Source organism: Thermobia domestica, chromosome 8, assembly GCF_964235325.1.
Source record: "Thermobia domestica chromosome 8, izTheDome1.hap1.1, whole genome shotgun sequence".
In the NCBI taxonomy this organism is placed as follows: Eukaryota; Metazoa; Arthropoda; class Insecta; order Zygentoma; family Lepismatidae; genus Thermobia; species Thermobia domestica.
In genome coordinates this window covers 9,236,461-9,249,000 of record NC_137461.1, presented here as the reverse complement: position 1 = coordinate 9,249,000, position 12,540 = coordinate 9,236,461, and the positions used below count along the sequence as shown (strand labels likewise).

The 12,540-nt window shown below is 34.1% G+C and overlaps 1 protein-coding gene across 1 annotated transcript in view; it reads left to right on the top strand.

Annotated features, from left to right (window-relative positions):
- Nucleotides 1–12,540, top strand: part of LOC145692677 (uncharacterized) — a 1,521,027-nt gene that overhangs the window by 481,126 nt on the left and 1,027,361 nt on the right. The window contains exons 112-115 of the mRNA XM_081768059.1: nucleotides 3,627–3,680; nucleotides 8,168–8,221; nucleotides 8,690–8,740; nucleotides 12,312–12,365. Coding sequence (XP_081624185.1) covers nucleotides 3,627–3,680; nucleotides 8,168–8,221; nucleotides 8,690–8,740; nucleotides 12,312–12,365 — 213 coding nt within the window. The remainder of the gene's footprint in view (nucleotides 1–3,626; nucleotides 3,681–8,167; nucleotides 8,222–8,689; nucleotides 8,741–12,311; nucleotides 12,366–12,540) is intronic.

Here is a 12,540-nt window from a genome sequence, read left to right as displayed (position 1 = left end):
TTGCCAATTAATTGTAGTTGAACACTTTTGCTGTACTGTATTAGCACTATTTCACTTTCAGAATGCAATTTAAATGAAAAATCAGTTCTCAAAATTATCATCACTTACTATCATATGGGATTAGTTATAGTTACAACAACTGTTACCACGACAGATTGTGCAAGCTGTAGTGCAATACAGTCCTTGATTCTCGCAACTACATTGGGAGTTGCACGTTGAATAGTTGAACAGCTGTATTTAATAAATCGAAAAGGGAAAGGAGGAGCTAGAAGTTCAGATGTTTTTACTGAAACCGGCAATTTTTCATTTATTTGACATCCCCAATGCAATGGGCTTAGGTCATTTCCCACCCAAGACTAGGCCTGATGACACATTCTTTTAGAATGAAAGGCACATGCATCACGGTTTCATTTGAGTTAATGATTTAGTTACTTTCTGAGTGAAAATTTGAAAACGAACATGTTTCAAGATTTCTTCCTTTTTTCATATATCGTGGCTATTGCTGTCACACCAGCCGTATTACTTCTGGTGTTCTTCTAAACTAGTGGAGTTCAAAAACATGGAAACAAGTTTGTTGAACTCATCTTTAGCAATGTAATCACTTCACTTTACCAACTGAAAACAACCTTGAAGTTGTATCACAGCCAAGCAGTGCATAGGGAAACAGTATGTGTGTTATTTCGCAAGTGTCACATCAGCATCACCCTGTGCCTGTATGAAATCACACCCGATACACTTTAATCTTTCTGCAAGGCACTGAAGACATTTTAAATTTGCAATATTAGCTAGGAACACGTTTTTTTCAAGACAAATTTTGTTTCTGGTGAGAATACTACAGGGGGACTATCTACAGCACTTAGTCGGTGTTGATGGGTTTGGGACCTTGTGTTCAGTTCCTCACGATTATAGCGCTCAAAAACAACAGTTGTATTTTTCTATTTCTTCTCAACATACATGACATAGCTATTAATCACATCACTAAACAATGTTTCTCGTGTCCAGGGAATGTGATGTAAAAGTGAACCACCGTCAAGAATGTAATGCACTTTGTCATCAAGAAGGGATTCACAATGTGAATATTTCCGTAAAAGATGCGCAAGTTGGGATTTGGGTGTTTCATGCATAAGGCTTTCCTTATCAAACAGTGATGCTGGAAAAGTGCACTATTCATAACTGAACCGTTCCCGCAAGTCGAAATTGTTAGATTGCGCACATAGCAACAGGCGTTGAAACAAAGGTTGGTATTTAATGGGAACAACATCATGTCTTTCATGTAAAGTACACTTAACATCCATGGTACAAACCTTCTTGCGTTTCTTAAACGAAAATGCAGAAACTGTGTTCCATCACCTCATTCAAAATAATATTCCCTATCTTTTTTGCTTGTTCAGAATTAACACTATTGTCCGCAGCCACATCAATAACAACATTACTCAAAGGCTTTTTTTTTTGTCAAATGCGTTCATGGGGGACAAAAATATACTACTTTCTGAGCATCTGCTTGATCCTTCTCTTGCTTGTTTGCATCTGCTTTCCCAACTCCTGCCAATGAATTTTGTGGTGGACAAACACCGTATGCATGAGTTTCCTCGGAATTCCCCCGTTTCCTCCCACTTTCTTCATTCCACCATTTCATTCATTACTCATTATCACCGTCTCCTTTAGCCTAATCGTGGGACATAAACGTGGGACATAAAACTCAAAGATTTCATTTCATTTCATTTTTGCATTTGCTTTCACATACAACTCACGGATATTAAGATTCGTGCTTGTCAACTCTTTCATAGTTTCATTTTTCTAAGCGAAGAGAGGGCGTGACAAACCCACAAACTTTTCTGTAGTTCTGTCACACTTCATCCATGAGTCAACCTCCTCGTCTTTTCAAAGTTTTCCTCAGCATCTGCTCAATTACCAAGTCAGTTGACAGTCCACCTCAGAGACGATCACTTCTTCGGACAACATGATACCGTACACAGAACTTCCGGCACAGAGCAGGAGATGAATGTTTTAACTCCAATGTATTATGTAGATACAATCTACAAATTGTAGTGTATGCTTTATCTATAGTTGCTGAAAAGAATGGAAGTATGTCCTTCACAACTGATAAAAGCATCAACCAGTTTCCAGAACGTTCAGCCTTTATGAATTTTTAAACATAATTTACCATTTTTATATACTGATGCCATAATCAGGCTGTCCTGTATTGTTTTAAGAATTATATAAAAATCAAATCTTCTCTTTTTACTTTTAAACTGCCTCTGTTTCATCTAGAAACTTCTTTAATTCAAACATATCTTAAAATGCCGATTTTGGAACAGTGACAGCTGGATTATTTTCACAGTCAATGACTTCTTTGGAAAGTATTGTGAAGAAAGATTGGAATATTATAAGATGTCCACATATCGCCCTTGCCACTGCTTTCCCAGAAAGTATATGCTGCATAACACTGATGTCATAGATAAGTTCCAAGATATCGTTGAGTCCAGATGGTGCCATGACGTGCTCGATGGATCCCAGGAAGCTCATCAACAGATGAAGTCCACCCAGATATATAACCATTTTCTTCAATGGACTATAATTCCCAGTGCTTTATGGAAGAGGAGCTGGTTTGAATGTCAGTATTGAAATGCCATTATTCTCCAGGGCGTGCTCATACACGAACATCAAGGTAGACTGTATGCAAGACTCAAATGACATATGGGTCCAAGTCTATAATGGGAAGGAAAGTTACATATGACTTCCCTGGTTGATCTTCTTTTAGAAGGATTTGGCATGTACCATGCCATATGGGAACAGGACGCTCTAAAGCATGAGACATGCTCCACATTCAGTCAATGCCGTCAGTTGTATCGGTAAATGTTATAATTTCTTTTATTGGGCGGTATGTCAAAGTCGAAATTCACTTGCCAGTGCTGGATAATATTTGATATTAATTCGAGCTATTTCCTGAATATCTTTGATTGGTGTAACGTGACAAGGCACTTTGGTTCTAATCTGAACTCCTGAAGTGGTCATCGTTATAGGAGTAACTGAACATATCATTGGCTGCAATTAGCAACACATGACATCTGGGGCAGACCAAGGCAAAATTTTCACCTGGGCAAAGTGACTGTTTGGCATCTTCCCGTATGGTGGCGCCGTCGGTGGTCGAGCCGAGCGCCCAGCCCTTAGTCTATGTCTGTATGTCTTATTATCTTTACAATCATTAAGAACTTCTCATTTGAATCACATGTGAGGGTCAGAAAATTCATATACTTTCTGATAACAGTTACTTTCCATTATGGCGCAATTTTCCAATATGGCGGCCTTATAACAACAGCGGCATTGGTAAACTTTATTTCATCATTTTTGTTACATTGTTTAGTAAGTAAACGTATCAGACTTTCTGTTGCAATTTGTTCGCGGTTCAACAAATTGTTTGCTGTGCCTTATTTGTTTGCGGTACCTTATTTTTACCCGACTAGTACAATACTTTTACATCACATGGTAATACCTCTAATATTAGTAAAAATTTGTATGATTCTGTATTAAAAAATGAAGTTGTACATATTCCATTTGTTTTAATATAGTAATATTAAAATTTCAAAATACTCATTTTCATGGATGTAAATGTTTCTTTATCACAGGAGAGGAAACTCCGTCACCAATTACAGAGGAGAAACAACAGCCTCCCATATCAGGTATCAGTAAAAAAATTGAATGTTTTTTCGATATTAATTACGTAAAAATATTATTATAAATATATCCTTGTTTAAAATGTTCGGCATGATGTTTGCTTTCAGTTGTATATGTTAAGTGAAATATATTCATAATATCAAACCAAACGTGAAAAGGAAGAATTTATAGTGTTATAATCTTTGCCATCACTGAGTGATATGTTGAAGTAAAGCTTAGCGCAAATTTTACAAACGATGTTTTATAAGATTCTTACCTACACTTTAAGGTGCGATTGGATACGACCGGACTTGAATCCGGGTCTCATGCATCCAAGAAGCGTAACATAAGCACTATCATTATCTTCACTTTGTTTCTAAAGTAATATCAGTATCATGACAATTCTTCCCTTTATCTGCCTTCTTAAATATATTTTATTTAATGTATGTATCGTTAATGTAGAAAATATCTATAGTCTCGTTATTGCAGATTTTTCAAGTAGAAACAATTGGAGGTATATTAGGTCAGTCTCAATACCCAGATGAGTTTACTTATGCTCTTGACAAGTTGGTAACATTCTAATAATGTGATGGAGTCGATAAGTAATGTAATTGAATGTGATATAGTCAATGGAAATTGGCTTATTTCCATTTTCACAGTTTCGAGCCTTGCGAATGATCTTTGGTTGAGAAACCTGACTAATGAAATTTTTATAATTAAGTTACATCCTTATGTATCAAATAACGAAGTTTACTCGAAATGGATATCAGTCATGTGAGGACTCTAGAAGAGCAAAGATGAATACGATAAGTTTGCTTTGCTGTTTTCGTGTTAGTATATTTATTATGTGAGACTTTCTCTATAATTGACGTGAGAGTTATTGGTTCATGCATCGTAGGTATAACCAAACTTTTGGTTGCAATACAATTAGTGTTGAAGCGCAAGTACATCTGTTGTTCTTATTTATTTACTACAATTGCCATATACTTAAAAATACATTTTGTCAACTAATACCTTAATACGATAATAATAGAAATTTATAATGGTATCTTTACTATTTCTCTCAAAAAACAAACCTCCGGAAACAAATACCGGTCAATTCGAAATATAGCACTCATATCACATAAGAAAAAACTTCAAGAGCACTTATCTCGTAAGTACCAATTGTCACATACGTGATAGTGCCTGAAGATTATTGATATTAAAGTACACACACACGCACGCATATAAATGTTATCCTTCATTTTTAATAGTTTACGTAAAGAATGTAACACCTCCAAGTTTAGCAAATCCTCACATTTCGCACTTTCTAAATAAACAACGGAAATACGAATATAAACGAAATTGACTTCTTTTCCCTCTTAGAAGCATTATTTTCAAAAACTCTGAAATATGTGTTTTTTTATTTTAAACTAAAAGTACCGTACATGTACTGAATTTGAGATCTCGAACTTAAATGAATCCTCACCTTTAACGCCTTCCTTTTAAACAGTGGTAAAGTTTTGTATAGCCGCGTTTCTCTTTCTTGTGGATGTTTGAAAACACTGGATCATGTCTTCTTTCATTTTTAATAGAGATCATATACCGAGCTCTGTCTCTCAAACATCAATGGTTTGTAATATTTTATCTTTGTAGTAAAGTTTGGACCTCTCTTTGTCCACTTACAAAGGATATTTTCAAAAATCCTTTCTTATCCCAACTTTCGTGACAAAAGTAATATTATCTTCAACATTTGCATTAATACCCATATTAAAATGGCTTGGGCAGTAAGGAATTACCTAATCAACCTCTTTTAAATAATAGTATAGGTAAAAAGGAATATTTTTTCAGTTCCGATCTACTAATATTTTATAACGAACAAACACTTGTATGTTTTCTCATTTTCTCTCATTTCCATTTTTTACAACAATTTCCTCCATTCTCAATTTCACCATTTTCCTTAGCCTAGGAGCATAATGGGGAGGTGTTAAGATAATCAGAATAAGCTTAGTCAAGCCTTACTCGTTAGTATAATGGTTTGCGAATGAGTATTTCGTATAAGGGGTGAAGGATTCAATTTCTTACAGGACAGCTTTGAAACTTTAACTGATTACAATGGTTCGTGTTCTACGAACTGTAGACCCACATCTTTAGTAACCTCACGCTGCCGTACTCAGAACTTCAATCAACCAACTACATTAAGTGAATTCAAAACCATGTATTGGGTTACAGCAATAGAAAGGTCATTATTTTAAAGTACACTTGGAAATCTTGTTTAAGTGAACAGTTAAACGCCACTTCATTAACGAGAGGCATTTTGCTTAAATCCTGTGGTCAGCCATTCTGATCATTACTTTTCCAGTTCTGTCTCAGGTTCACAAGTAAAGTTATGAGGTGATACCTTCAATATCAAGACTATGACTCGACTTATTATCAAAATATAAATTTCAAGTTCTTAAAAATTCTGAATGTTTTCATTTTCAAAAGTAATAATCATTTAAATTGCATGAAACGTGAAACTTTTTATAATTGCCTTAGTGTTTAACTTCCTCTTTTAGTGCTGAGACTGATACAAAACAAAACCATGTCATAAGCCATGAAACCTACCGTTAAACTAACTAATCTTTGACGTTCCTTTCCAAGATATTTTCAAAAATCCTTCCTTATCTCAAACTTTTGTGATAAAGGTAATATTCTCTTCAAAATGCGCATTAATACCATTGTAAAATGGCTTGGGAAGTAAGGAATCACCCAGTCCTAGTCCCATTAAGTAACTTGTTTTCAATTTTTCTGGAATGTTATTGATAAGTTAATTACAATAAAAATAGATAATCACAGGTAGTCAATATCAGAGTACTTGAGTTCTATTATATGTGTAATCGATCTCTGAAACACGTAATTACTTTCGTTTAATACTGTGTTGTCAAAGCTTGGATTAAGAGATTTCAGTAGTAGAGAATGGTTGATTTGTTAATGAGATCTTAGAGTCTCTTGCAGCAACGTGGCTGTATGAAACGTTATCCTACATTCTAACGTGGTATTCGAATTACATGTACTCCGAATATTTTGACTCTTCTTCCTCCTTCAAACCAGTTTATTGATGGATTGATTTACGATTAACGTCCCAATGAGCAAAAATACATAGTAGAATAACACCTACGGTTTAAGGAGGGATATGAAGCAATTTGGTGCTTACGAAACTCTCCCACTAAGAACTGAGATTTCTCATAGCTATACAATTAGCAAACGTTTCTTTGGTTCTGTCGATTCAGGTTCGATTCCCGTCGAAACTTCGTGTTGCTCGGATCACACCGTCAGCTGCAGATCTACGTCTCCAACAACATTGTTTCTGAAAGGAAGCTAACCTTTAAGCTAGCCACCGGGATTTGAGCTCAGTCATCGAACAAACAATCAATAACGATTTTCTTTATTATTTTAATTTTAAAGCAGAGACTGAAGCCCTAAATTTACCCACCTTCTCTTTACCTCAACTTGTTTTGGAACATTTTTTTCTCATTATTTTCTGTTAATGTATTGATTTTACTCCCATTTACGCCCTATTTTTTTAATCATACTATACACACGAACAGCATATAACACGAAAATAATTAAAAACTGCACACGCTTTTCAATTGCATTCGAATGCAGAATAAACTTCTCCTTGTAATCTGCAGCAGAACACTAGAGTCCATTCATGTACAGATACTATGGTAAGGTTTACGAGGAAGCTTTCTCAAACTTATCGTATTCTTCGTCATTGAATGTTAAATAATATCCTTGGATTTTAAAATCTCTTAAATTTAAAATTTTCTATCATATTAATTATTTGATAATCTTGATTTCCATATTCAAGCAGCAACAATAATAATATTATTGTGAACAGCATAAAGAGCAAGATGCGAGATTTCACTTTAATGTCCCACAATTATGCCCTTTAGACTAAGGAAGGCAAATGATTAAGGGCTTCATCTAGTAAACAGCTACCCTGACACACAGGACATTGAAGTTACGCTTCCTGGATTACTCGCTCGCTGAACGTCATGTCCTCATAAAACTATCACTACAAGTGCATAAAGTACAAACCTACGACGTTTAGTCTGTGTTATCCGTTTTATAGTTGTAACTAAGAATGAATGTACTTTATTTTTAAGAAAATACAAATTACAAAAATGCTCCATAGTTTGAATTTAAAAATAGTACTTAACATGTCAAAAGAAATGAAAAAATACTGTATTTCAGACTGTCAGATCATCCGTTGTTAACATTAAAAATTTTAGGTTAAACATCATTATAGGTATTCACCAGGTCGCAAGAGTTCTATGCACTCATTCGCATGAAATAACATACTTAAAATCAAACGAATTATAATACTCTTACATCAAATGCTCATAAATTTAATATGAGTGCAAATTGCAATGATTGTGTGATTACAATATGCTAATTATTCATATTCAATTATCCCATTATTTAATTTTGCAATTTAAAAAAATCCAAATTTTCATTTTCATGGACGTAAATGTTTACTTTTTGACAGGAGAAGAAACTCCATCACCAATTACAGAGGAGAAACAACAGCCTCCCATGTCAGGTATCATTGAAAATTTGTATGCTTTATTCGATATTAGCTGTGCACAAACATTATTATAAATATAATATTCATTTCTACCTCACACCATAATGTATGCTTTTAATTGTAGATATTGTGTGGCATGTATTAATAATATAGAACAAAATTTAAAATGGTAGAAACTAAAGTATTATGTTTCATCTTTTCACAGAGAAGAATTTTTCGTTCGTTGAATTTAAATGTTATAAATTGTGGACGAATGCTTTAAGACGGAATTCGAACCTCATAAAATACAATCGAATTTCAGCCCAGATCTCACGCGTCCAAGGTGTGAAACATAACCGCTTTCATTACCATTTTACGTTCACTTTGTCTCTAAAATTATACCGGTATAGTCGAAATACTTCCTCTCGTCTCTCTTTGTAACTATGTTTTATTTAATGTATGTATGGATAATAGAACTAAATATTGACACTCCCGTTATTCCAGGTTTACAACCTGAAACAATTGGAGGTATACTTGGTCAACCTCAATACCCAGGTGAGTTTACTTATGCTCTTGACAGATTTAAAATTTATCCGTAATGTGAACGAATCTATAAGTAATGCAATTGAAGGTGCCCTCTTCAAGGGAAATATCCTAACGCAAATGCTTTCTACCCTCGTTCTGCAAATCTCAACCCAAGCGAGTGTTCTTGGGTAGAAAATCTAACTAATGACTCTTTTGTAATTAGGCTACACTCCTGTGTATCAAATAAGCAACTTGCTGCAAAGGGGCATTACACATTTTCAGTCATGGAGGGACTCTAGAAAGAAATAATGAGTGCCCTAAGTCTGCTTTACTGTTCTCTTGTTAGTATATTGTATGAACCGTCCTGTATAATTAATGTGAGAGTCGTTGGTTCATATATTGCGCATCTGGGTGAAATTTTGGTTCCTATATATTGTTGAGGCTTTCGTACATCTCAAGGTTTTATTTATTGACTATAATTACTATAAACGTAAGAAAATGTTACTTTCGAGCAAGTAATAACTCAATACACTAATAGCCCACTAATTGCCGAAATTTATACCAATTTCATAACTAGTTCTTCTAAAAGCTGTAAAAATCAATGGTGTTTTATCTCAAATGTAGCATTAATCTCAAATACCTGCATAACGAGAAAACTTGCAAAAGCCTAGGAGCATTTATCTTGGAAGTAACGAGTAGCATATGCATATTAAATATGCAAGAAAGCTACAAAGATGACGACTGATAAGGTGGCCGTAGGTGTCACATGCTCTCAGTGTCTGGTGTTTTTAGTTAACAGTAAGTTTGTCAAATGTGTACATGTAAAGAAAAATTTAATTTTGAACTATATCTGCGACAAATGGTAACATTTCTCTAAATGTTCTGTTATAAATGAGGATAATATACCCAAGAACGTGTGGGTGTGAATGCTCTGCATAAACAAGCAGCAACGTGTGACAAAAGAAATTGGACAATGTGATGACTGTGTCGAACAGAAAGAAGTTAATGAGATTATAATTAAAAATATTAATGTTGCTGCCTTATATCGCAAAAATTTATAATTGAGACACTTCACTGCATCCAACATTGAGAACGTCTTGAATTTACTGACTCGCTTTTGACTAATAGTTTTGTAAATTTATAGCTGAAAATATCAGTAAAACATGGAATTCAACCTCGAATTCCTGTCAACCCATTACTAACTATTTGGATATTTCGGACATATGTATATGTTTCTACCTGAAGAGTTGATAAACTATTCCTTTATTTTGAGAATTAGTAAATAGTGTACTTACAAAAGTGCTTCAAGATTTGATGTTAAACTTAGATATGAATGCGAAAATTCTTTTATCTAAGTTTAACATCAAGGTAACTGGCAAACATGGACTCCCAAATAAATGTGCCATGCTTCCCTTTTATTTGCTTCACTTTTAACCGGCAACATGAACTGTCATGCTTCAGCTTTCACGTCGCGAGTGGCATGAAGCAAGGAGATGCATTCTCGCCATTATTATTTAACTTTGTCTTGGAATACGCTATGAGGAAAATGAAAGATAGCAACCAGATCCTACAACTGAACGGTATTCACCATATTATGGCATATGCTGATGATGTAAATTTAATAGATGATGATAGGAGAACAATAGAAAGAAATGCAAAGATCTTATTAAACGCTTGCAGGGACATGGGTTTGGAAGTAAATGCAGATAAAACTAAATACATGGAAGTGCGTCGGGACCGGAATACAGCAAATTATAGATGCGTTAAAATATTAAATAACACTTTTGATAAAGTGGATAGTTTGAAATATCTAGGATCAATATTAACAGAGGAAAATCATATTCACGAAGAAATTAAATGTCGACTAAAATCAGGGATTTCGTGTTACTATTCGGTTCAAAATCTCTTGTCGTCGCGAATCCTGACGAGGAATTTGAAGCTTAAAATATACAAATCGATAATAATGCCTGTTGTTCTGTGTGGTTAAGAAACATAGTCGCTTACTCTGAGGGAAGAACATAGACTGAAAATATTTGAGAACAAGAACCTGAGACGAATATTCGGACCCAAAAGAAACGGGAATGGAGGACACTTCATAACGAGGAAATACATAATTCATACTGTTTACCAAACATTGTTAGGGTCATCAAGTCTAGGAGGCTTAGATTGGCAGACCATGTAGGTAGGATGGAAAAAGTAGAAACGCTTTCAAAGTCTTGATTGGAAGATTAATAGGAAATCGATCATTAGGACGACCTAGGAACAGATGGGAGGACAATATTAAGATGGATCTTGGAGAAATAGGAATATAAAGTACCGTAGAAACTGGATCCTGTTGGCTAAGAATAGAAGTCAGTGGAGAGCTTTTGTGAACGCGGCCTTGAACCTCCGGGTTTTATAGGCCATAGAGTTTGTTAGTTTGTTATGCTTCACTTTTATTATCTTATAAAAGATATTCGTTTGATAAAGAAATAACATTTTTCACTATTAACCTTTAATGTCGTTTCATGTCAATATTTCAGTATCTCTTAACTTTAACGATAACATTTTAAACTCTCTCCTCCCTCCGTACGTTTTGTACGTCCAAATCGTAGAAGCATGGTAGAGGCGGCCTGGATGTTATCTTGTTGTGTTCAGTATGGTGTCATGGAAAAGTCTGTTTTCCAATTCGCATTACCTTGACCAGCTTATTGTCAATTTTATGTTAATTATACTTACTTTCGTGGCTGTACCCAAAAGCTTGCGCTGAAAATATGACTTTATGTGTGAGTTTCAATTGATCATTATATTTCACTTTAATAAAAGAAACATTATTAATTTATTATAAGACGATCACTCTCTGGTAATAAATGGAACTACGTCTACTGATAATGTCACTAGAGAATGAAAGAAATAGTGAATGGAGCGTGGAACGCGAAAGTAGCATATGAATATAAGTACCATGACACTTGCAAAGATAAGATGAAAGAACATAACTATGGGTCATCTTAAAAGTGTTGAAAAGTTTACATTCTAGATGATTACCAAGACAAGAACCTGAATTAGATAGATCTGGGAAACAACTACGCAGCAAAACAATTTAAGTTGCGTGTCTTTGATAAATCACTGACATCCATGTTGTCGTTGTAATAACATATGTGCATGAAGTATAATTTTATGACGTTTATGGTGTGCTATCCGTTTATTGTTACAGCTAATTATGAATGTATTTTATTTTTAACTAAATATAAATTACAAAATTGCAACATCATTTGGATTAAAAATATTAACTAGCATATCAAAAAATGCAATAAACATACGATTTCAAACTGTCGGATCTTTCATTGTTTACATTATATTATTTACCATAAAGTCATTATAATCATTTACCAAGTTACAAGGTTTCAATACATTAAGTTCTTATGCTATACCATACTAAAAGCAAACATATTGTAATACTTCTAGAACATCAGATCATAAGTTTAATACGAGTACAAATTTGTACGATTATCTATTCGAAAGATGCAAGTTATTCATGTTCAATTATTCTATTATTTTAGTATAGTAATTTCAAAATTTCGAAGTACCCATTTTTATGAATGTAAATGTTTACTTATTTTAGGAGAGGAAACTCCGTCACCAATTACAGAGGAAAAACAGCAGCTTCCCGTATCAGGTATCAATGAAAAAATATTTTTAAAATATTTTGTTTACATAAAAGTAGCAAGATAATTATATCATATATATTTTTCAATTTTACCTGTTATGTGAAATATATTCATAATATTAAACAAAACAACAAAATTTACGAGGGATAAAGTTATAGTATTACAATATTTGGAATCACAGAG